Source organism: Lepeophtheirus salmonis, chromosome 14, assembly GCF_016086655.4.
Source record: "Lepeophtheirus salmonis chromosome 14, UVic_Lsal_1.4, whole genome shotgun sequence".
NCBI lineage: Eukaryota > Metazoa > Arthropoda > Copepoda > Siphonostomatoida > Caligidae > Lepeophtheirus > Lepeophtheirus salmonis.
The window spans coordinates 43,829,164-43,856,433 of record NC_052144.2 but is presented as its reverse complement, the minus strand read 5'-3'; the positions used below and the strand labels follow the sequence as shown (position 1 = coordinate 43,856,433).

At 33.8% G+C, this 27,270-nt stretch overlaps 2 protein-coding genes and 1 long non-coding RNA gene across 6 annotated transcripts in view; 2 read left to right on the top strand and 1 right to left on the bottom strand.

The window, feature by feature from the left end:
- The first annotated feature begins 675 nt into the window (after nt 1-675).
- On the top strand, nt 676-4,817 carry ALiX (programmed cell death 6-interacting protein-like protein AliX). Its single transcript, XM_040725369.2, has 7 exons — nt 676-1,152; nt 1,913-2,095; nt 2,158-2,324; nt 2,387-2,657; nt 2,719-3,424; nt 3,488-3,817; nt 3,874-4,817. The coding sequence occupies exons 1-7, from the start codon at nt 956-958 to the stop codon at nt 4,555-4,557; spliced, it is 2,538 nt and encodes an 845-aa protein (XP_040581303.1). The 5' UTR covers nt 676-955; the 3' UTR covers nt 4,558-4,817.
- The window catches only part of LOC121129638 (ras-associated and pleckstrin homology domains-containing protein 1), a 50,015-nt gene continuing 27,379 nt past the window's right edge, over nt 4,635-27,270 (bottom strand). The window contains exons 2-5 of one of the 4 annotated variants that reach the window (XM_040725366.2): nt 11,822-11,968; nt 8,158-8,383; nt 6,506-7,374; nt 4,635-6,431 (exon numbers count right to left, since the gene is read on the bottom strand). In XM_040725366.2, the coding sequence (XP_040581300.1) occupies nt 4,928-6,431; nt 6,506-7,374; nt 8,158-8,383; nt 11,822-11,940 (2,718 nt within the window). In that variant the 5' untranslated portion in view covers nt 11,941-11,968 and the 3' untranslated portion in view covers nt 4,635-4,927. Of the gene's footprint in view, nt 6,432-6,505; nt 7,375-7,455; nt 7,815-8,157; nt 8,384-11,718; nt 11,969-27,270 lie in introns of those variants that run through there. The other 3 variants (XM_040725367.2, XM_071893345.1, XM_040725368.2) reach the window with 3 other exon arrangements.
- LOC121129641 (uncharacterized) lies at nt 7,834-8,275 on the top strand. Its single transcript, XR_005868465.2, has 2 exons — nt 7,834-7,969; nt 8,084-8,275. It is a non-coding gene; the product is annotated as an uncharacterized lncRNA (long non-coding RNA).

Genomic DNA, 27,270 nt, shown 5'->3' with positions numbered 1-27,270 from the left:
GTAAAGGAGCCCTGGAGTTGTAAAGAATCAACTTTAAGAGTTGTAACCGATCATTTTTATAACATTTTATTACTTTTTGAAGGATAACTATTGAAATACTAGAAAATTACATAAATCATGATTAGTCAATGTATGTATGTATATGTTAGAGAGGCAACTTTATTTAAAATAGAGATCAGAATCAATATAACACATAATAATATTGTCAACTCTATGGAAGTTATTCGTATTAAAATGAAATTAAATAGGAACAACTCTATTTTCATAACAAAATATGAGTAATTATTGTTATCTAACCAGATCCGTTGTTATCAGACAGATACTAAGTAAAGTTGATTAATTATAGACCATTTAAATATTATCTATAGACAAGATTATTATTCATTCAATAGTGAATTTCTTTTGTTTAAAAAATAATAATTATAACAATCTAGTCATTTTTTATGGATTTTGACTCTATATTACCTGATTTAATTAATGTTGATGCATTATTTATTTATAACTTGTTAGTTAATTTATAATTAGATGTTAAATAAAATGATAATAGCTAAAAGAAAATAAAATATCCTGTTGAGATTACCAATTAAAAAAGCTTTGGACATATTTTCTACACCTCTTATCCCTACTATTCATTTACATATATGACGTTATGCAGGCTTCCAATGTTGCCAGAATGAGTAAGGGATTTGTTAGTATTTATTGCCTATTGAATATGAAGAAGGCTTATCTGGCATGCCTCTTTCTGTCATTCCATACACCATTTACACATTATTTCCCTCAGTAAATATTGAGTCATATTCGCAGAATTCGTCGTAAGATTAAAGAAAAAGAAAAGAGCTAAAAAGAAGGAGGAGGAAGCGAAGAACTAAACGAAAGAAGGAAAAGCAAGAAGGAGGAACTTAAAAAGGAAGGGATCTTTCTCGATTGTGTCGTAAAGTAACGAATTCCAACGAAAATGCTACTTTTAACCATTCCTATCAAGAAGGCAACGAATATCGATGTGACCAAATCTATCAAGAGTGCCATTAAATCCACATCAGCCCTCTCCTCGGATCAAATTGACTCCATATTAAGGGAGTTTCAAAACCTGAGGGTCAAAGCTATTAAGGTTCACTCCACTGGAGCAGATCCTTCATTGGACTCTGTTGCTCGGTATTTATTACTCAACGTGTATATAATGGGCCAATCATATTTCATACATTTTAGCTCTAATTAAATTCCGCTTTTCTGTTGACAGTATTTCATTTTAGTATTCAAATACTTGTTAATTATTATTAGCCTTTCATTTACATATTAAATTAAATTCATTGTAAATGTAGAAAGGAAGGCCTATTGAGAGTATAGAGGCCTGAACCCTACGGACATGGATGTATGCATCTGAGTCAAATATAAAAAAAAACGGTGCTTATCCACCAAGTAATTCAAATTATTCTATGTACATCACTTTTAGACAAAATATGAGTGAGAAATCATGAGTTACAGCCTAGAAGTCGAGGTCGTATAAGAGGTTTTGAGTCCCTCATGTCTAATAAATGCTCAAACTTTGTAGTTCATGTGTGAGATCGTGTTTTCGCCTTTTTGTTTGTTCAAATGTATTGTCGAACTGGATTTACATTTCATGATTAAATTGAGGTAAAAATGTGAATCATAAAAATAAAATGATGGTTAGCATATGCAATCATTTATTTAGTTTTGATCATACATTGAATACACAATTTGTTCATTATTATCCTTCTAATTAAAGGAAAAATATAGAGGGTTTCTTGGTAATGGAAGTATTCAACATTATAGTCACTTCATAAGAAATCGTTGTATTCATGTTTTTTTTTTTTAATGGATGGATTGATTTACTACAATACATATACGTTATTTTTAAGTTTATATAATTTAATATTATAATATATTTTAAAAGGTACTATGATCAATTGGCGTCTTTGGAGTCCAAAATTCCAATCCAAGAAGTTCAAATATCGTTTAAGTACAAGGATGCATTTGATAAAGGATCGATCTTTGGAGGGCGCATTGGACTGTCTGTTACTTCCCTTCTCTATGAAAAAATTGGAACTTTATTCAATCTTGCAGCCCTGCATGCCAAGTAAATAATACTCGTATTTTTATATTGGATGAAGAGTAATTAATTATTTTTTTCAATACTAGCTCTGCTGCAGAACAAAACCTTGGCGATAATGACGGACTTCAATCAGCATTGAAGAAGCTTCAAATTGCCGGAGGGCTATTTATTTACTTAAAACAGAGCGCAGTGGGAATGATACAACAAGATCCGACACCTGATTTGGAGCCAGATACGTTAGGAGTTTTAGCAGGTAACCATATATCAAAAGGGGGCCTAATAAATTGGTTTATTATAATTATATAATATTTGTAGATTTGATGTTGGCTGAAGCTCAAGAAGTTGTTGCTCTAAAAGCAATTAACGGTAATATGAAGAGTTTAACTCTGTCAAAGTTGTGCGAACAAGTTGACGAATATTATTCGATAACATTATGTAACATGCAGAAAGAGAATTTAAAGAATCTTTGGGACTCTAATTGGATTGCTCATGTTAGTGCGAAACAAGCATTTTATGTTGGTCTAGCCCATTACTACTTAGGTAAAGTCGCTATGGAGGAGATGAAAGTTGGTCATGCTATAGCTAGGTAAGGATATAACAATTTATACCAATCTCTTTGTAGATTAATTTATCACATTTTTTATTAGGCTTCAACACAGCGAAACGCTTCTCAAGGGTGCCATCAATAGATCCGGCTCAATTGGCGGGGATTTCCCCGCTAAAGTCAAACAATTCCTTTTGCGTGCACAAAATGAATTACAAGAAGTAAAAAAAGATAATGATTTCATATATCATGAACGAGTTCCTGAAATATCTTCAATGGAGGCTCCTTCCAAAGCTTCTGTGGCCAAACTCGTTCCTTTCTCGTTTGAGACGAGATATTGTGCTGGAGAGAAGGATTTATTCCAGGACCTTATGCCTGTTCAAATTCAGCATGCCATCAACACATTTGAATCGAGAAAAGGAGATAAATCGAATCAAGAATTGTGTAAATTGAAAGGAGCTACAGAATTGCTAAATGACTTATTGGCCTCATTGAATCTTCCTGCTGCAATTGAAGAGACAAGTGGAGATAGTTTGCCCTCTTCACTTATTGAAAAGTCAAATGCTGTAGTTCAGGCTGGTGGACTTGATTCAATTGAGGGGAAAATGAAAGAAATCCCCTTCTTACTTCAAAGGAATTTAGAGATTTTGAATGAGTGTGATCGCATGATTAAGGAAGAAGAAGCTTCGGATAATCAGCTACGTCAGCAGTTCAAGGAAAAGTGGACTCGTACTCCTTCTTCCAAATTATCCTCCTTACTTCTTGCTAATTCTCAAAAATATCATACACTCATCGATAATGCTTCAAATGTAAGTGTTGGTTGGAGTATATTTTATATCAAAAAATATGCTGTGATTATAATTCATTCATAGGCTGACGAACTGGTTAAAACTAAATATGCCGAAAATAAGGAAGGGATAGAACTCCTATCTAAAGGTCCTGATGCCCTAAGGTCCATTATACCTCCATCTAATACTCCAAAATTTAATTTTGGTAATCCTGCAGTTGCACAACTTAAAGCTTTAATGAGAGAAGTAGATGCCGTTAAGAGTGAACGAGCAGAGATAGAAAATAGTGTAAAATCTCCTATTATGAATATGAAGTCCATTTTTGAGTCGGTATTCATGCAAAAGGGGTCCATTGATGAGATGAACATATCTACTTCTGCTTTGAGTGAAACGTTTGGTCCCCTGGAAACTAGGGTAATTATATTTATAAAGATATTGATGATTCCTATGTTAGATGTATTGTTCTTTAGATTTCTGATAACTTAACCAGACAAGAAAAGCTAATTACAGAGATTCAAAAGAATTATGAATTGCTCGTCTCAGATAGTGAGGGTCAACAAAAACAACCTCGTGATGAGCTTCTCAAAAAGCTTGCTACTGCTCATGATGGATTCTTTACTCTGTCTGATAATATCAAGGAAGGCAGTAAATTTTACAACGATTTTACTAATATGCTCGTTAACTTTCAGTCCAAAGTATCAGACTTTTGTTTTGCACGTAAAACAGAGAAAGAAGAATTGTTGAAGGACTTAACCTCCGGAATGGCTTCTTTAGGTCTAAATGATCAAGGTAATATTACTGTTCCAGCTCATCATAATCAAGGTACTCCAGATAGGCCTCCCCGAAAAGTGGATACTGCTCCTCCTCGTCCCCCTCCACCACAAATCCCTACTGAAACTGCGGCTACACCTATGCCCATGACAATGCCTGCGCCTAATCCTTATGCTGGAGCTCCTGGACCTTTCCCACAGCAAGGAATGCCGCAACAGCCTCTTCCCTATCCTACTCAGCCAGGTGCTGGAATGCCGTTCATGCACCCTATGCCCTATTATATGCCACCGGCTCCACATGCATACTTTCCTGGATATTCCTCGTATCCTACTTCTTACCCTAATCAACCATATCCCTTCCCACAAAATCCACCCAATCAATAACTCAATGGGTGAATGGATTAAAGCTTTCTATCTACACTTTAGGATTATAAATTCGGCAAAAATGAAGCAAGATGAAATTGTTATATTTTTCTATTTCTATCGTTTTAAAATTGAAAATATTATATTGCTATAAAGTATATCCCGTGTAATAATAATAATAATAATAATATTAGTTTTTCTTGATTTCAATTCATTCAAAGAAAAATATTAAAATGCATCAATTCGTTTGTTGAACTAATAAAAATAGTTTTATATCATGATTGCATTTAGAAATCAAATTCATTCTCTTTCTTTCCGGCATGAAAGTATCTCCAATGTAGAAAAATATAGTCCAGTGCGGTTCACAATATGTCATTGATATAGTATCTATTCAAGTTCTTTTCCAAGTATCTCCATTCCTTTTAGAAAGGGGTGGTGTGGACAATCTGTCTTTTAATTCAGAGGAGGAACGGGAGGAAGACGTTGTAGAAACATTGTCATATTCTCCACTACTAAATCTATTAGGAGAAAAATTAGCTCCGTTGCAGGAGGAGGTATTATTGAAATGGTGATGTCTATCCTGAATGTATGGTGATGAAGCCTTGGGACTACGCCCGAGAGTCCTTATTTGTAGTCCTGAAGGTGGTAAATGCGTAATTACTTTTTTCCTTTGTTCAGGCGAGTCTCGGCGGTTAAGTGGAGGAGGGGCCGAGTGCTGCCTAGTAAGAGACTGACATTTCTTTAACGTGTCTTCGTAAGTAGGACCATCACGTTTTTGAAGGTAGAATCTGTCCAGACTCGGTTTTCGAACAAGTGAAGGTGTTTGACTACTCAGAACAGGCGCAGGTCTCTTTGGCTGATGACTAATGTTATTTGTACTCTGCTTTGAAGCCGAACTACTGTTACTGAGAATAGATCCCGTGTGAAGCATTGGGTTTGAAGAAATGTTATCTGAGGAAGATAGTCGATTCAAAGCTGTGGTTACAAGATTGTTTTTAGTGAACTTGTCGTGAGTAATATTAGTTTGATTTAGGATTTCCTCGATGTTGGCATACAGGGATTTATCAAGTCGGATAGGATAGGACTCATCCTCTTCGTCGTCAGATTTTACTGAAAATGTGTCTTTAAATCTGACATTTTTAGGTTTAGGAATTTCTCCATTTTTGAAATTACTAAAATTTGGCTTCTTCTTAATCGTACCTCCCTCTGGAGAATCACAACTAAAGCCTAGTTCAACGGATGATTTTTCACTACTGGAGGAATGATTATGTGACTCTGGGATGATTAATGGTGGAGGTGGAGGTGATGGACATAGTGCAGAGTCAAAGCTTCTGTTTTCGGATTGAGGGGACTTTTCGGCTGTAGCGTTAGATGAAGAATATCTAGCTAACTTGTCCAAGTCTTGATGTGCAAGGTCTTCAATAATGGCTCGATAATTTTGATTAAGTATTTTACCATACTTTGCCAAACGTATTCCTGTAACCCATCGATTCAGTTCAAATTCAGTTTCAGCACAAAGATATCGAATGTACTTCGGACTCTTTGCTTGAATTTGGGGATGTTTGATAGAGAAACAGTGAGGAGTAGGAGCTTTAAATTTGGGCTGCCATTTTACCCCGAAGTAAACTTGATTTACATCAAAAGTAGCGAGACAAATGAGATCTTTGGATGTTTTTTTACCCTTCGGGGCATAGTATAGACCAGAAGTTCTCAATACAAAGTAGAATTTCTTCCAAGTCTTTTTCCCTTCAGCTTTAAGAAATAAAAAGCCTTCAACGTCAGGAGCTCCCACTCCAGTACTACAAAAGTACTCCTCAAGTAACTCTATTCTAGAGTGGTCCTCCATCTCTGCTCCACACTGAGAGCTAGACGTACCCAACAAATAAGTTTCCGGCCTGAAAAAATAAATATATATATATATTAATTGATAAGCAGATAAGAATCTTAATAAGGTAAAAAATAAGCAAACCTCATAAACAAATCGTAGACTTCAGGTCTCTTGATAAACCAAAGAGTATTTTTGGAGTCTGCTTTCCAAAGAAGCAAATTTTCAACAAGATACTCAGAATCCTCATATGCTCTTTCCATATGAAGATCTGGAAGTAACTCCACGAGCCCCCAACTCGGATCTCTTTTAACGTTATTTTTTTCTGCTAGCATAGCACAGACTTGAGCCACCGTCATACGTTCATCCACAAGAAGACTTTTAGTAGAGCCGTCCTCACTGAATACTTTGATAAATATTTTTTTTATGGCAGCTTCTTTCATTTTTTCAATGGCTAATCGGATTTTTTCTGCTTTTTCCTCTTTGGGGTCGAGTTGTGCTCCCTTGGTAGGAGGCACAGGGCTCTCCGCCACACTTAATTGTCTTTTAGGCATGATGGAAGATGAAGAAGAAATACTTGCAATGCCGCCCAAAGTAGCGGAGGAGGAGGTATTTCCTGAGCTGGAGGAGGCGTTGTCTCCAAAGGCAGAGTCGTCGTCTTGTGGAGGAGTTCCCTTTGCTTTGAGTTTATTGAGTCTAACTGACTCTGCAGTGATATAGGCAGGCTCACTTAGCAACTCACTCCGACGATTATGATGATGACTGTTGTTAGAGGAGTTGGAATTGTTGCTGTTATTGCCGTTGTGTTTAGTCAAGTCACTTTCAAGAGCACAGAGTTCACCTAAAATATTGTCCAAGTCCTGATCAAGGCTTTCTTCTAAATTAACTAATGAATATCGGTCGGTATCAAGTCGTGGAGATTCAATGCGAGGAGTAGACATACGCCTCATTTGCACATGAGGCGAAGATCGAATAGGAGTGTGTGGTGAGCACGACATGGATAAATCCAGTCCCTGCAAAATAATAAGTATCATGCATCATTAGAATATTCTACAAATACATAGGTGTTTTTTTTTTTTCTTCATTAAACCTACATTCTTAGGGACTGTGGTGGGTGAGGAGTTCTACATCTGTAGGAAGAGTGCACGCACAAGTACCTATCTACAAAATTCTTTCTTATATGTAGAGATTGTGTCTTCATCATATCAGAAGAAAAAGAAGTAAAAAAAAACCATATGGTGAAAATTTACGTAAAAAATCTGGTAATCCAGCGACTTTGGGGGAATAAATCCCAACCAAATCCTCATTTTCAAATAGATAAGGCCGGGGGTTTAACTTTTTATGGGAGATGAGGTGCCTAAACAGCTTAAAAAGCTGAATTATTGTACAATCATATCAAAATTCTAAGGTCATTATGAAAATGATGTGCGGGCATTCAAAAGATACAGGCAATACCTTTGATTTCTGGTTCTACTCACACCCGCAGTCCCCTATAGCTCCTTCTCTCCCCCCTCCCATTCTTTATCATCTCAAGAGTGCGTACACACTCAAAAGGAGAGCATTTTTCAAGGATGATGGCTTTATGTTTTCTTTCCTTTGGGTTCTTGAGTAAGTAAGCAGTTATATATTTAGTTATACTTATATATATATATAGGATAAAACTCAACACGCTCATTTTTTTAATCATTTATTAAAAGCTTTACTTTGCTTTAATTATCCTAGTCACTAACTAACAAATCCCCCCACACCATGAAAAGAAAATATGGAATAATAAAACTACAACAGTATCATCTCACCTTTTGAATAGAGTCTAGTTCACCCAACCAGACATTTAGAAGTCGACCCGGATCATCATCATCAGGTGTACTACTATTATTTGAAGTCATATTCACATGTTCGTTGTTACCTTCCTCTCCGGTCCTAGTTGATTTTGACACTGTCTCTGCTCTGTTATTTTTGGGCGCCCATTCTCTAAGTGCAGGCTTTTGGGCGAACGTTCTTCGACGATTCAACTCATCGGCCCTGAATAGAATGCGGAAATAATAATTCTCATCATCAGTTTAATTTTATTTAAAAATATGTACAACATTTTTATTTTGTGTGTGTGTCTGTGTAAAAGGCACTCATAGTACAACCATGTTGGTGATGGTTGTACTATGAGTGCCTTTTACACATACACTCTTTATTTAAAAAAAAAAAGGTTTATTTTTAATTTAATAATAAACATATTGAAAAAACCAACCCAAAAAGGCTCCATAAATTATAGCGAGGATTCCACCCCCTCACTTATTAGTAATACATAGTACAAACTGATTCTTTAATAATTACATATATGAATCCATTCGTAAGGCTTCTTAAACATTTTTATCAAATGTTTAGAACTGAAAGACTCTCAAACGGATTATAATCCTGCCCTACATTTGAGAGACTTTGTCAGTTCTCATGGACTGAACAGAATAGCAACGTTTTGTTCTAATTACTTTGAAAACATTCTTATCTCTGAAGTAAAAATATTGTTCCTTAATTCTGGTGAATTAAAACGATTGATTACTACGCCAAGCACGTTAATTCTGTGTTGTCCCTTAAATGCTTTTTAAGATCCATTCATTTTAATATATCAAATATAATTAATAATGATCCTTAATAATGAATTAAATTTTTTGGGAAAAAATTCAAAAAAATCGACAGCTATTCAGGAATTTTTTCAAAAATACATAGGCATTCACTTAAAATTATTTCTTTCCGAAAAAAATTACAAATATTAACGGAGTTGTCATTTTTTTAATAATTACATAATATGCAAATGAAAATACTTTGTTTTTTCACGTCTAATTTGATGTAATTACAACATTGATAACTAACACTACGAGCATAGTCATAATAGTTTATGACTTGTGCAAAGATATTATTATAATTTGTTACATATAAGTATGCAATTATTCCTCAATTATATTAAAAGGAATTCATTCATGGTGGCAATTCTATTGCAAGAACTCTGCAGGATGGAGAAAAACTCAATCCTGAACACAACCACAGGGGCGTTCAGCAGGATTACATTTTGAAGGGGCTTGGTTTTTCAAAAATACATAGCCATTCACAAAAAATTAAATCATTCGGAACAAAAAGTCAAAAATCTCCAACCTTTCCGTTTTGGGAAAATATTTTAAAAATGAAATTTCAAATATTTAATTTTTGCGAAAAATTAAATTGAATAATTAAATTTTTTAGATATTTGGGGGGGGGGTACAGCCCTTCTTCCCACCCCCTGCGGACGCTGAAATGTCAAATATTTAATTTTATTTACAAAGCCATTTCAAATCGCACAACATGTGTATACTGAACATTAGTATTTAAATACATGAAGGCCGGAACTCTGGTACGTTGACTTGCTGATTATTATGTGAGGTGTAATAATCATTCTGCATTCTTTTTTGTTTGTAAATTGTTGTGGCTCTCTATATATACAAAGAACATACAAGTCCTGACTCTTCCATTCCATATATTGCATAATAAAGTGAGTGGATTTTAAAGTTCGTATTTAATCACACTGTAGTATTATACATAATATACGAGTGCTTTGAACAATAATTAACTATTACTATTCACGGAGAGCACAAGTTGTTGTAGTCACTAATAATTATCTTATATCATCATTCTTATTAGTAGTAATTATGACTACGTAGGAATAATTATGCATTAGGGTAATTCTATATTATGATAAATCATTAAATTGAGTGTTTGATTTTTCATTTACAAAATCATAAATAAAAAGTTTTTCATTAAATACACATTTACTATCTAAACATAATAAATAAATCAGGGGCGTCCAAAGGGGGTGGAATGTAGGTCCTCTCTCCAATGGAGGAATGTTTGTCTTGTACTAAGAAAAATTATCGCCCTGGATGTAAAAATTAAAAACAGGGGTAATTTTTTTTTTTTTGAAAGGATTTCTTTTCTAAAAGAAAAAGTCATTTATCCAGTGGAGTAAATTCAAAAGCCTCCCCCCCCCTAAATATAATTCTGCATAATCCTGTGATTTTTTTTAACTGGCCGGTTTTTTAGAATTGGTAATCCGACGAATGAATTTTCTTCTCCGTAGCAATTCTCATTATTATTTAATTCTTGAGTAGTGAACATCCTTTTATGTATAGATTCAATTATATTCAAAACCTGACTAAACATTCGTGTGTGCTCATAAAAAACGAAGCGTAGCCCTGAGGATTTGTCGCCGTGTTTTAATTGTAAGTCCTTGATAGACTTAGAGTGAAATTAGGGATCTGGATGGGAGTATAAGCAATTCCAAAGCGTTGCAAAGGAAGAAGAGCTCTGTCAAAAAGGCCAAACTGGGGCCGGAGAAGTTAAAGAAAACAGCACAAGCCAATCCTCTCTAATCCATGAGGGCCCATGCAAGAAAAAAAGTGGGTGGAAAGAGCCTTGGGAGGTTGGTGAGGCCACTTTTGACACCAGAAATGAAAGAAACCCATCTCTTTCGTTACAAGACTCTCTTGAATGAGTCTTATAAGTTTTTTTGAACTCTTTTTTTACACTTTTTTACCTACAGTCCTGATGGTAACCTCCTTGGCTACAACTTCTTGAGTGGATGTCGAGAGAAAGACCTGCAGTGGTCGTCATCCAAACACCGGGGCCCTCAAAACCACTGTTGACCAGCACTGGTACGCTATGACAGATGGCTACATCTGCAGCGGGTGCTTAGGTCTTCTGCCGGCAGTGACTGGAAGCCATATATGTCGCTAAGGGCGGCTATATTGATGATTACGTGAGCTCAGGCACCCATCTATTTATCGTATTAATTTTGTTGAATTTCTATTGTTAATTAATAAACTATGTCTGAAGTTTAAAATTCTAAATCTTTAGATTTTAATGGACTACTCGGTATATATGTATCTAAAATATCTATTGATTAAGTAATTCTTAAATATTGAGCATTTTCTAATCAAGAATATATCTACTTAAAGTTGTATCGATCCTATTTTAGAAAAAAAGTATTACTATACAACTAACTATGAAGACTTTGTTTAATTGATTAGGGCAGTTGTTCTCAAACATTTAAATTCTATAACACTACATGAGAAAATAATAAGATAACACTATTATGACTTATTAATCTACAAGTATTTATGACGTTCTTCCACGCAGGATCGGGACAAAAAAATTTGGATTTAAGGCTTAAAATGAGTCTCACCTCATTTGCAGTCATTTGTGATGCATTTTTGCATTCATTAGCGTAAAATGATTCCATTTAATTCAATTTGAAAATAAAAATAACAAACATGAATTTTACTCCTTTTTTTAATGAGTTCGAACCGACTTCTGTCTAAAATTTACACATGACCTACATTGTGAAAGTTGTGTCCCCCTCTGCCACTGAACACATCATAATTAGTGTAGGGTCCCAAGTCTGTAAATGTACTGGTTTTGGATAGGTAACATGTAACTTACAGCTGTTCAATTTGACTGTCTAAAAGACTCATGATCGGTGATGAGGAAGAAGAGGAAAATGGATTGGAGGATGCTGAGATTAATGGAGGATAAGGGCTCTTTTTCCAGGAGGAGTTCATGTTGAAGGATGTTATATTCTAATACATTCTGAAAGAAAATCAAAGTATGCATATCTTAGTTTTTGATTCTTATGAAATATATATATATATAATATGTTTGTGTATTGTAAAAAAAATTATCGTTTTAAAATATCTTTGTATAAAATATGTATTTAGAGATAAACATTTCTTTAATGTCGTGATTTTGATATTATATTTATTGTTATTGCTATTTGAAGAAGAGGGCCGAGGGAGGGGGGTTCAAGAATATTTTATTTGATATATGTTCATTCATTATTTAAAAAATATATATGAATTACATACAATATACCCAAATTTGCGATGAGTTGCTAAATGAAATGAATACAGTTGTATTCAGTACAAGAAATTGTAATACAAATATTAAGGTGGGAAAATGATTTGTTTTGTCACGTGAGTTCTTTCATAGCGTTTTCAACAATAATGGAGCAAATTATGGTGATCCCTTAAATGTATTTCAGCACGCCAATTCTTTGCTGCATAGGATCTCTTAACAGAAGATTTGTATAACCATCTGCATTTGATGATGAATGGTATTGTATCTACTTATATGCATTTTTAGGTTTTTTTTGAGGAGCAACACGTGGGTGTTTGCTAAGGAATAGGAGGAGGATTAAGTATGCGTTTGAATAAGGCATTGATTAGACAAAGAACGGAGTTCCATTCTAGAGCCTATCTCTCTTTCTTTCTTAAATTGACAAGTCCACATCGGAGGACTTAGCTAAGTCATATACACATGATTTTTGACACTAATTATATGAGTAGTTCCTTGTTGGACTCGGAGTGGAATTGAGGATTGAAGTAATTCACTTCTGTATGTCCATACTATATACTGATTGGGATTTGTGTACGACTGATTGCAGATAATTAAATGAAAACGTAATGACAGGCAAGCAAAAAAGAAAAGTTATTAAAAAGAAATTATACTAAAAATTGTTAAATTTACAACAAAAAAGTAATTCAAAAATTTGAAGTAGTGCCTCCCAACATCCCAAATAAAAATCCTAGTCCTGATTTCGTGTTTCCTACTTGCGGATTAGTTGTTAATTTTCGGGCAAAATTGAAGTTACACCCCTAGGCCGATATATAGAGTGATACTATTTGTAGGTTTATGTAAAGTTCATTTAAGAATGAATGTGTATTCTTACGAATTTTGAATTAATTTAACGGGATTAAACATAAAAATTCATTATTTATTGCTGGCCCTGGATTTTCTACTGCTAATGCCTTTTAGCTGTGTTCTGAACATTGATTGGTTGAGCTCGAATGGTTATTTTAAACAATTTCCTACAAATAAATTAAAAATAGTAATAAAGTTGTTTGATATTAAACTACGAACGGATTTTGAGATATTTTTTCTGACTATTTTTGGAGGAAAGGTTGGGAGATATACATAATAAAGCTGTCGTTTTTTTCAATTTCCTGCCCCTTTTTTAACTATGTATATCTTGTTCATTATTGATCAGATTGGATCATACGATAAAGCACGGTAAATTTGTGAGTGTATACTACAAACGCTTTTTGAACAGTATCGTGCTTGGCTGTATCAGCTGTGAATGATCGTGCGCGTCGAGTGTGAAGATTTTAAAGGAAGAAATTCGTCATACTTTATATTTTTACTACTTTCTGAATGGGAAAAACGCGTCGAAAGCGATCAAGAAAATTTGTGAAGAATACGGGAATGATACTCTTTAGGCTCGTTTTGCACAACATTGGTTAAAGGGTGGCCCCCTCCCGCTTAATTCTGCCCTCTACTGATCAAACAGAAGCAGCCATCATTTGTGAATTGTAATGTATTTGTGTTTCTTTCCCCCTTGTTCTCTTCTCTTATTTTCTTGTATGTATATATATGTGTAAAGTACAGTCTTTTACATCGTTTTAAGTATAAATAGTCATGTATTTTATGTATGTATGAGAGTAGGTTTTTGTATTTATAAGAATATAATTGTTCCTATTAGACAACCATTGTATTATTCCTCCACGTCTTTCCTCTCCTCATTTCTCTCGGTCATCCAGGATTCCTTGGTTTAAATAGTTTATTTCTCCTCATCTTCCTCAAGACGCAACATTGGCGACGAGGATGGGATCAGGATCACGTTACGTCCCTGCTGTGGGATCGTCGGCGAAGCTGGCCCTGCTGGAGTTGGATTTCGTCGACAGGGAGAACGCTCATTCGTCTACGGGTGTGCCTCAGTTTGGGCCTCGTGGAGGAAGGAAGAGAACCATGGTCACTTACAAGAAGTGAAGTGGGCGTCAGGGTCGGTCCAGAAGCTCCGTGCATTCGGATGGGAAATTCTTATGCATCCACTCCACAGTCCGGACCTGGCACCAAGTGACTACCACATGTTCCTGCCAATGGCCTACCCGCTTGGGGTTACAAATATGGACTTAGTAGAGGCCTCTGAAAATTGGTTGTCCGAGTTTTTTTGTCATTAGGGACAAGGGTTTCAACGAAAAAGGCATTATGAAGTTGGATCTAACTGACAACAAATTATCGAACAAAACGGATCATACTTTGCTTAAATCGGATGATTGTAACACTTCCTATAAAGTATTGAATTAAAGCGGAAAAATCGAAATTACTTTTTTCCCAACTCTATTATTTTGTGTACAAGTTACGATTTTGTACAAATTGTAACTTGTATGAGTAACTTGTACACGTTGCAATTAAAAATAATATGAATAGTTTTAAATAAAGAATTTAGAGTATTTGGAATGAGGATCATGCGATAACTCAAAATTCCATCGTTGTATTAATGCTGTCATCTTTGACTATTTGAATAGAAATGACTAAAATATAAGTATTCTGTGCACACTTGGAAGTTCAAATGCCCACTGTATATTAGTCATAAATACATACTAACCATGTAATTTACGTAGATCAAAATAAAATGATAATATCCATTAATAGTTGGTAATCAGAATGAGGAATTTTGTAATTAAATAATGCATTTAAAGACTAAGAAATGACAACTTGTACAATTTGCTTATACAAGTTACAATTCGTACAGGGATTGCAACTTGTACACGACATATACACTATACAGGGTTGTTCAGAGGCGTGTTGACAAAATATATTACCTAATAATTCAAAAATAAGACATTTTAGGCGGAAAAATTAATATGTTAATATTTATTTTTATATTCTTGAAAAGATACAAAAATATATTAAAAAAATATTCAATAAAACCACCTCCCTTGTCGATAACTGCTTGAAGTCTTTATGGAAATGATTGACAGGATTTACACACTAAGGGTTCAGGTATTCAATATTTTGATGTCGTATTGTTCCTACCTTCGACTCTAGATAACCTTAAACGAAATAATCAGTGGTATTAATATATGGGTACGAATGAGACCAAAATTCCATATTAGACTATAGCCACTCTTGTGCTCGTCTTCTGGAATGTGCAGGGAAGGAAGGAAGAAAGGACAATATTTCGGATATGTAGCGTTCTTGATTCATCCGAACACCATTTTGAAGAAAAAATAAGGGAAGCTTGAAACCTTGACTTGAAATTCCGCTCCATACCATCAACGAAGTTGCTAATTTAGACTTGAAGACTGTGGAATCTGTTGATCTGATAGAACCAGCTATGATTTGGTCATTTTGACGGTTGAACTTGGCGTCCTGTTCAAACTAGTTCTCGTCCGAGAAGATAATTTGCGTGCGTCGCGTAAAAATTTGAATCAAGATTCGACTCCGTTCCAGACAGAGCCCTGCCCTGGCCTTATTTATGAACGGCCGGGGCTGTAGCTTTAGGAATTGCATTTTGAGATCATCATGGACTATCCAAAGTACAGAGCTATGCGATATGTTTAGCTACTAGTTTAAGAACGGATCTTCTTGGGTTCCTATAAATCTTGGCACGGAGGGCCAAGCCAACTTTGGGGGTCCTTGCAGTCCGAGGATTTGGTGCTCACGGTCATTCTTGATTACTACCAGTATTTTCGTACTGTTTGATAGCTTTGTGGATGCATTGCCCAGAAAATGTACCCCAAAGGGCGTTTCTAATTTTGCTGGCTTATTTCGTTTTGTAAGGAGCTCAATAACTATTTCTCTACGACCCTCCATCTTGACTGACTGGAAACTGATTTTGACTTATTTCTTTATATAGATGTATATGATTAAAAAAATGGGAGGGGGGTTAGTGACCCCCTGACTCCCATGGTTCCAGCGCCACTAACGTAGGGTGTTTACAATATTAACGTAAACCACAATCATACCGTCAACTAAGAATATAATGCTTCAAATCGAAACTAGGAAAAAAATCACTCTGGAAGAAAAAATTTGTTGGAAAAACAGATTTTTTTTATTGACTTCTTTAGGAAGAAAAAAAGATTTTTGAAATTTTTTCTAAAAATTAAAGAACCCAAACCCACTCAAAATATAATCCTTGCATTTAGCATGATATTTTTAAATGAAAGTATTATTATAGTTAACGATGATTGAGTCAATATTCTATATACATTGTATATAGAATATTGACTTCCAAATGGGGTCACTCTCAGTTTATTATACAATCTGTGACGTCAGTGAAAACACGTTACATACATGTATATAATAATATCAAGCTCTATTAATTCTGTATACCATACTATTTTAGTTATATTGAGACATTTATATCGGGAGAGGTCTAAAACATAGTAAATGGTCCATTGGAGAATAACAGGCAAATTTAATTTTTGATCTTAAAAAAGGGCATATTATCATTAAAGGAGAAATATATTCATGTCGATCTATGTAAATTATTAGAGAGAAATAATTGTTTGTTGAAACTAGACCTGGGCTTTTATAAAGGGGCCCCTGCATAACGCGGTTTCAATAACCAAGGATTTTGTAGAACACGGTATTGTAATTATAAAATAAATAATAACAATAATATGACAGGAAGCATATATTAACAAGGGTCTTAATTCAGGTGTACCATTAGTGCTGTGAATTTTATAACTGGCCTAGTTGTTTTTTTGGTTTTTTTGAATTTGTAATTTGACAAATGAATTTTCTTTTCCTTAGCAATTGTCATTATTATTTAATTGATGAGTAGTGAACCTCCTTTCCTAAATAGATTTAATTATATTCAAATCCTGATTAAACATTCCTGTGTGCTCATAAAAAACGGAGCGTAACCCTGATGATTTGGGATCGGAGTAATTTTTGCCAATGTCCTTCTTTATTTCCTTCATCCCCTCCTCCCTTGTCACAGCTGATTCTAGCTGATCTCTTTCAATACATTCTTTAAATTGATAGGGTTAGCATGTAGATTTTTGGTTTCGTTTTTTGACGTGTCCATTTTACACAAGATTTAGATCACTAACTATATGTCTCGCTCACGCCTTCTCCTCGCACTCTATCTTCCCTTACAAAAAAAGGGGGGGATAGTCAACATATACCTATATGACGTCCTTTTAGATTATTTCTCATTTTCAAAGCAAAAAACTATGTTTTCTAAGGCAGAGCAGTATGGAAATATAATATTAAGTGGTAATGATTATATATATTAGCATAGGTATTATTATACCTTGTATATTATCTGGATATATGATGGGAAGTTTGCATATTTGCACGTCATTGAACTGTGAATTGCCATTTTTATTAAATTGAAAGTAAAATTTTACCTAAGTATACAAATATTTTCTATTTTTTCACAAGGTACAAAAAAAAAGGGTCATAATATTATATAAGCATTTTTGTAAGCTCAATATTCGACTATACAATCTACAAGCAAAAAAAAAAAAGTAATTTATTTCAAAAATTGTTAAAAATATTTCCAAATTATTGAAAGGTTCTGAGTATAATATGAATGATGGAATATATACCTAACATGCGATTTTTTACTCATTAATGAATATAGTTTCAGTCATATCCTTATGTAGGAGAAAGACTTGGTTCCTTCAATATACCGGGTGGTTTATTCAAATCTGAACACTTACTAATTTAAATTAATTCATACTTCGATATATTAGAGCATAAACAATTATTTACAATAAATAAAAAAACATGAGCTCTCTAGCATACGCACAAGTCTAGAAAGTGACACTTGAACGTGATTGACGAATTTTCATTCGTGCACTCCAAGCAGTTGTGCCTCTCCAGGACCACTGTCTATGCCGTCATCAAGTCCGAAACATTGTAGAGGAAGAAGGGCTCTATCAAAAAGGTCAAAATTGATCCAGAAGAGTTAAAGAAAAAAGCACAGGCCAATCCTCTCAAGTACATGGGGGTTCATGCAAGAGATCGCGGGATTTCAAACCAGACTCTCCAGAGAGCTACAAAAAAAAAGGAGGTGGAAAGAGCCCTGTGAGTCTGAAGAGGCCACTAGGAATGAAAGAACCCCATTTCCTCTATTACAAGACTCTTTTGAACTATTTTTGAATACTTTTAGTCACCCTCTACAACCCAAGGTTAATAGAAATACAAGATCATACCATAACGCATGTACAACTGATATTTGACTTCCACCACGCTTTTAATATCTACGTCATAGTAGATGAGTGGTTGCGTGTTGTCTCAAAATCTGTTTTTACTGCCCTGCAGTCGGTACGATACATTAAGTTGAAAACTATAGCAATAGTGACGTCATACACTATGAGGGGTTGTGTGTTTTGTCAAAATCTGCATGTCTTGCCCAGTAGTGGGTACGATACATCAGATTGAAAATTCTAGCAATCCCCATTACATGATGGTCTAATCTTGTATTTCTATTAACCTTGCTGCAACCCTGATGCCACTGTCAACTAGCACTGGGACGCTATGACAAAGGACTACATCCACAGCGGGTGCCAGGCCTTCCGCCACCGCCTGGAAGCCATCATTGCTGGTAAGGGCGGCTACATTAATCATTAAGAGAGTTCAGATACACATCTATGTAGAGTATTAATTTTTTGTTGAAGTTCTATTGATAATTAATAAATTATATCTTGTTGAAGTTATAGTTTAAAAGTGTTCCGATTTTAATGGAACACTCGGTATATTGTACTTTTGAAAATGTCTTAGAATCATGCACGCATACAAAAAAGGTGAAAGATTTTCTTCTTCTTAGTAAAGTACTAACTATGTATGAGTACCTAAGTGGACTATCTTTTTATTTTATTTTATATAAATTTAATTATTTTGAAAGACCAAAATTAGAATAGAATACAGATATGGGAAGAAAAAGGTATGGGGTTCAAACATTTTCTACAAAAGGCCATAGATATCCCTATAATATATATATATATTAAAGCCCCGCCTCCTTGCATGGGAAGTAGAGTGGTTGCTTCTCCAACTTTTTTTTCAGAAAAGTTGTCATGTGGTTCCAAAATAACCTATGCAAAATTGCATTGCCCTACAATGTCATCTTTAGGTAGCAGATCTAGTTCAAAGTTTGAAAGGAGACAAAAGTTCTTTATTTGTCCGTAAAGATTAAAATATCATTATTTTACATTAATTAATTATGATAGACATTAATCTAACCTATAAAAAACATAAGTAAACTTTTTTTTTCTAAAGCTACCCTATGTATAAAAAAAAGCGAATAACCCAATCGATCTTTTTGAAAATCATCACATTTTCCTAAATGTAGTTGTTTTTTTTTGTTGCTTTTTTGTACCATAAAACAATTTTAGAAAAAAACTTTTATAAGTACATTTTTATAGTTTTACAAAATGTCTATCAATGATATCTTATGGAAAATAACTAAAAATGATCTGTTAGTATCAATATTCACTAAGAAAAGAGTTTTTGGCCTTGGACTCGACATGCAACCAAAAAGTAAAGCCCAATGGGTTAGCATCTGATGAATTTTAATGAAATATTGGATTGGTAGATATAATAAAGTTTTTTGTCTGGAAATTCGTTTCCATATGTCATTTTATGAATAAATTTCCCAATTTTTTTTTTTTTTCCCATCCTACATCAATTTTAAATTTTAAAAAGAAATACCCCAAAACGATGTATTTTGTGCATGAAATTATAGACTTTAATGTAATCCTAAAGTATTTTTCAATTTCTGGAACATTTTATTTGTTAAAATTTTACAATATTTGCAAAAATGAACCATTTATCAAGGGTTATTTTTCAACAACATTATTCTCAATAACTTTTTTGTTTCTGCAAGTAAAAACAAATCTCAGTAGTTTTGTGTTCTTCAAACAATCCCAATATATACGATTAACTTCTTTTTTTCCCGAAAAAATAATACATTTTATATAATATACAGACGCTATATTACAATGCATGTTAGAATACCCTAACGCTCGCCTGAGCAACTCCAAGTAACCTTTTGCTAGTAATAGACATGAGTAATGTATCGAATATCCAAAAATGCAAGTAAGGAAATTTCAAAGCTTATGTATTAACAGATAATTGACCAAGTATTTACCATATTGGAAAAGTTCGGATATATCTACATTAGTGTTGAAGGCTGGCATCCGTAATTTAAGTGGTATTTTCTGCCGTGAAAATGCCACAGGAACCGTTTTTTCTACGATTATTTCACTGACTCAAAAGTAAACAAAGATTTATAAATCTTCTAAGGCTTAACTAGAGGAGAAGAATTGTTGTGCATTAAAATGCTGTTATAAAAATTTATAAATGAAGGTTCGAGAATTTCAATTCAGTTGTCTATATTATTTAATTAATGATAATTTATCTGGGATTATTTATTTACAATTTTTGTATATCTACTTTATTCTGTAGGACATTTTAACAGTTTCTTGAAACTTTTTCTATAATATTATGTAGGGCCTGCGAAAATATGTTATGTTGTGAATTCGATTAAAAGGGGGAATTAAATACATTTTTTATGAATTATTTATAAAATAATTCATGGAAAATGTATTTAATTTGAATAAAAATTGACACGTTGTTATCGTTTAACCACTCAGTTTTATATCTTTGGTGAAGAGTGAAGGTAGATTGTCTGTATAGACCAGGTAGGGCTAGTACACCCATAAAATTACTATATAGGATAAAACCCAATATTTCTACCCAAAGAACTGGAATATATGTTATTTTTACCAAAAAATTTAATGGATTTTCTCCTCAACTAATCATCCGATTTTAATAAAAATCAATTTCAAATGAAAGCTAAATTAAAAAAGTAAATATTATTATTCAATATAATCGCATTTAGAATGAATAACGCCCTCGACTTGACCTCGAAAACGGAAGTAAGTCTTGATGATAATCTCCTTTGGCATATCCCAGAACTCCTCCTGCATCCTCTACATTAGTTCTGATTTTGTGTAGGAGGAGAATCTGTTGATCTATCCCTAAACTACATTTTCTTTGTAGTGTGGCATTGAACAGAGTCTTCTTGCCAGACAAATGCCCTTCTGAATCTCCAAACAAAGGATCTGTCCATATTCAACGTTGTATCTCAATGACTGGACTATAACAAGGACACTCTGCCTTTTCCGAACTTTTGAATAGCCGCTAAAACAACAAATAACGTCCTAAATACGCAAGCCCATCTATCACAGGCGTTGATGGTTCATTGTTAAGCAACTGATTGTACGTAGTGTATTGTTCAGCCCTTTATACTAGGTATGCATTTATGAAATGAGACTTTCGGCATTTGGTCCCAAGGTGTCGCCAGTTAGACATTATAAACCGGTCCAAAAATATAAATGCTTATTTCGACAGTGTCAACAATATTTAATTGATTATTTGTATAGTTTCAATCAACAACGCACTTTTTCCCCTGTAAAAATGTCTAATTTTGTGCCTACAAACTACGATGTGCGGATATAATTGATTTTCTGTTATCAATTGAAGAAAAACGCTTCTCAAGTCCATCAAATCCTTGTGGAAGCTTACGGTGGACATGCTCTAAACGGAGCACAGTGCTTCAGGTTATTAGCAAACGGTTAATGTTGATTGTTACCAACAACAATTGACCAATTTGAACCATACTATACGACAAAAACGCACAAAATATGAAGCTATGCAACACAAGGTAATTATCCTTGATGACAATGCACCACTGCATCGCTCACTAGCCACCCGCCAGCTTGTTGAATCGTACAACTGGGAACCTTTTGCTCATGGCCTTACTCACCAGACCTGGTGCCTTCTGATTATCACTTGTTTGCATCGATGGGACATGCACTCAATGATTTTTTCGCTTCGATTCTCACGTTGAAGCCAAAAAATGGATCGATGGTGGGTTTGCAGCCAAAGATGAACAACTTTTTTTGGAAAGGCATCCATAAATTGTCTGAAAGATGGGGAAAATGTGTGGCTAGCGAAGGTGCATACTTTAAAAATTAAATTTGTAACTATTTTTTCACAATAAACGTTCAAAGTTTTTTTTTTTTTTAAAGTCTCATTTCATAGGCGCATACCTGGTATATGTCGGCATTCATACCACAAAGTATCATTGAGTAAGTTTCAAATTTGTTATGTGTAAATGTATTTTGGAGTACTTTTGGCAAGATGAAAATTTGAATAGCCTGAATTTGGGGGGAAAATATATATAAAACTAATCTAATTACTTTATGAGTATATTGTGTGTGTGTTTGATTTTTTCTCCTTGTTTAAAGTCTAAAAAACTACTAATGTTGAGTCCATGTCTTACACACATAACAAGTGCCCGTATAATCTTGACTCATACATATATCATGTCAAAGTAATAAAAAAGTGAGATAAAGTTTCCAGGAAAAATGATTTTATTTTTTTTTCATAAAAAGAGTATTTAAAAAAAAAAAAAAGATGTCTTCAAATAACAGTCATAAAATATATGTAGACATGTTTAAGTATTTATAAAGACTACAAGAAAACAAACACCAATTGGTGGCCTATTTTTTTGATTTTTTTATTAATACTTTGGTTCTTCAATGTAGGTATTGTATCCCATCCTACCCGACTCATGTTTTAATTTAAAAGTCTTACATTCCAAATGACTAAGTGAACATTCCATAAAGTTTTTTAACTAGCCTCATTTCTTATTTTTTTACGAATAACATGGGGTTTGACATATTTTCGATTCATCTACTTAAAATTACATTTGTTATTGTATTCTATGAACTGTTACACGCTGTACAGATTTTTTATGCAGGTCTATTATTATTGCACTCATTATCAGTCGAAATAAAAATTACAGAACAAATCATGTTATCCGGGGCTCTACTCGGAGGAGGTCCTAGTCTTAAACTTAGGTTAGTCAAACTATGATCCTCCACTTCCTTTGATTGCTTGACCATCTGAAATAATTTTTATTATAAAATAATCTGAAATAAAAATTTTCTACTTGTTTTTCAAAAAGGTAAAATAGTCTTACGAGTACTAAGGAAATTGGGAGTGAGTCTTCAAGTGTCCAAGATGTATCATTGACCATATTTGCAGTACAGCGCAAATTCAAACTTATTAATTGAAATGAGATTTGTCATAGAGATTATTTAGTATTGATTCGTGCGTTATAGGGATTAAGGACACTAAAGGACGCTTATCAAGGAAAGAGTTTACTTAAAGTAGGTGTTGACTTTCGGAGGATTGAACACTAGTGGTTCTATGAAGGATTCTTAGGTAGAAAAATGATCAATTTCTTTTTTCCTCACTGTATTTTCCATTATATAGAACAGCCTGTATTGCTCTTCAAGTTAATTGTATATAAGATTTGGTTTTATAGAATGATCTATATTCATATGGCTATTCTATTTTTTTCAAAGTTATATTGATTTAATTCTTTTACCTTTTAATGATATATTAGTTATGTAAGAGGATACAAATAATGTATCAGAGTGTTCTAATAATGCTTTAGTCTGTAAGCTCTACAAACTGTCATTCAAGGGAGCAGACGATATACTCATTTTAAAGGGAACGAAAATAATGCTCCTTATAAACCATTAATCTGATTGCCATCTTAGAGTCTGAATTACTTAAATTGATGGTCAAATTTAAGGGACTCCTACATTTCCTTTGAAGATCAGTGTTGAGATGTCGTCCCAACTTCCGATTTAACCTCATCAATTTCCATCAATTTATCCACCTCGTGAGGTATCCCAACAAATTATAGCATGACAGATTTATAGAAGGACCTTTGAATTTGTCAGAGAAAAAAACAAACAAACTGAATTCACCCTCCTCAAGGACCTCCTGGTGAATTTTAGAATAGAACATCTCCAAAACATGTAGACTAATGTTCCAGTGGGTATACTCCGATAGTGGGAAGCAAGGCCTTACAGTACTTGTAGGGATTAATTGACTAGCAGAGTTCTTTTCTAATTAAATTATTATTGTTATGGTAGAAAAGCTCATCCGCTCCCTTGATGGACAATTTGCTGATCTGTCAAAGTATATTCCAGCCTCTACTTTCAACACATTTTTTTATTAATGTACGAATATATTCTAGCTAGAGTTTTTATTTTTTTAAAGGTAAAAATAAATAAAAAATAATGCCTCTGGCGGACAAAAAAGTAAATTCTGACCAATACATTTTTCACCTGTCTATTTTTTTTTTTTTTGTCATTATTTCGCTACTTGGTTTAAAGCCTTAAGTAGCTACTATGTAGATCACATCCTGATCCCTGGACTCTTCATTGAACTAAATGCCACCATCAAGAGATTACGTGGATGTGACTACTTTAATATCATATAACCATTAAACATAGGTATTTGTACAATCATAATATATAACGATTAAGGCTAGGGAGACACATATGTGTGTATGAACGTACTTAGATACAAACGTAGGCTACTTCTTCTTCATAGTATTTTAATGCATTATTATTTCATCTTCTCTTCCGTCATTATTCAATTTTGGGAAGGCCAAAAAAAAGCCTACATATATATATATGTATGTAATACGACAATTTAATTGTCTTGACCGAGAAGAATATTAAAAAAAAAAAAAAACCTTAACCCAATGCAATAGATAAGCACTTTCATAAAAATAATAACGATAATGATGCGTTAAATCGAGGGTCATTCTAAAGAGTTCCTCTATGGTTTCTCTCTCGGGATCCCAGGATTTCTCGGGATTTATACCTGCATGACGTTCTTCGCAAGCCCTGCTTTTAATTATTCGATAATTTAAGCTTCATTTAATTATATATTTGATTAAATTAAATATTAAACCCATTTTCTTAATATTCTTATCAAATCCGGAAAAAGGAAAAGGATTTTTTCAGATGAAACGTTGTCTCATAACGTTGTTTTCTTATATCTAAAGTATTAATAAAAAAACACAATTTTTGAATCTCTGTGTAAATTAGTAATTTTGACAGTCTCTATTTCTAGGCAACCAGTGTTTGATTAGATCCTGTTTTTGATACATCATCGAGGAATTTTAGCTTATCTTTCTTCAAAAGTGCATTCATAATATGTATCTACATATATTTATTAAAAAACAACATTCTTACTTTAAAAATGACCTCGATAATTCTATGTGCGATATTACAGTTGGCACGGATCAAGGGTCATAATAATAACACAGATTGCAGTTTATGTTCCCGATTCCGTATTTCAGACTAAAAAAGCTATTAGAAGATCCACTTTGAATGAGATGTGAACTATCTGGCAACAGTTAAAAAACAGCCGCCCATCAAAGTAGTTTATCGTCAAGCCGTACATCGGAATAAAAGTTTACAAATATAAGAGATATCAAATCTCAAGCATAGTGGCTATGATTAGTGGACCCACATACAACTTAATAGACATATTTTTAAAATGTGTAAAAACCTGAGCCCAATCTGTGGACTCTGTGAAAAAGATGAGGAAACACTATTTTCTCTTATCTATGACTGTGGACATACAATGCAGGAAAGGATTGATCTTGCTATGGGATCTGTGGAAAAGAAAATATCAATGGAGGAACAACTTTTGAGGATTTTTAATATGTTGTGTAATTATGATTTATTTCATAATAATAAAGTTGGAAACTCATAGAGGAACCTTTACCGACTGATATCAGATTGACCTCCCGTGTGGTGGGGTTGTATCCAGGACCTAAACAAACAAACGTTGACCATAAGCGTATTTTTATTATATCCAACTGTATATTAAATTAATCTCTCTTTGATGTCCACCACATCCGAGTTCATTTGACTTCATTGCAAGGTGGTGAAAGACTTATTCACTACCAAGTACATATAAAACCTTTTTGTCATACTGAGGTTTACCTGTGAACAGAGATTTTATGTACGTAACTCAAACGTCTATCAGTACATAAGGAGTTACCTATATAAGTACATATTTTTGGACAATATTATTATAATACATACATTATAGATCATATAATTGATCAACATATTTAGCCTTCAGAGTGTCTCCCTCTGGTCATACGTTCATTCTATACTCAGTCTTATCAAAGACGTATGTATGTAGTATCTAGGAAACAATCCATTAAAAAAAGGAAAGAGAGAAAAAAACATATTGACGTATCAAGGACTCCACCTCGAAAGGTGAGATGGAGTTATCCGTTAAAAAAAAAAGATAGTTACCAAGTGTTTCTTTAGTTAAACCATTACATTCTAAAGAACTGAAATATAGTAACGCAAATTAAGTGCAACACTTTGATAAAGTGAAACCTTCCTTATCCTTTGCAATTGATGTCATAATTTATTTATCATCATGTCAAAAATTGAGAGTTTTTATGGAGCCCATCAAACCAATACTCACCATCCAGCTAGGGTGTCTCTAATGAGATCTCAGTATTGCGTTTTCCGGGGTTTTATCGGGACATTCATACATACAACAAATTTAAATAAAATATCGCATATACATACGAAGTGTGTTCAAACGGTAAGATGACTTCCAAACTTTGCGGGGCACGTACATATGGTTTGCTCGATTTTTTTATGTTAGTACACTCGGCACGAACAAATATTAACTGTTTTAGATATATAGTATGTTTAGTTTATTTGTGATAAGTGTAAAGGTTAGAAACATTTTCCGTGTTGTCTGATTTTTTGCTATTGAAAAACATGGATCAAAGAATTTGCATCAAATTTTGTGTAAAAAATGAAATTAAATGCTCCAAAACACGTAAACTTTTGCCAGTGGCATACGGTCAAACTGTTTTAAGTAAAAAAAAATGTTTACAAGTGGTATAAACTCTTCTAGGATAGCCAGGAATATTCTAATGACGTGCCTCGCTCTGGACACCCAAGTACGTCAACAATAGATGAAAATGTTGAAGCAGTGAAGAAAATTATTTTTGAAAACTGTCGAATCACTATCAGAGAAGTTGCTGAAGATATTGACATATAGTTTGTCTGGTTTTTTCGAAAGTTTTGGGCATGAGACAAGTGTTAGCCAAGTTGATTCCGAAACTGCTTAATTTTGACCAAAAGAATGATTTTGGGTTAAAAAAAAACCCCCACAATCAT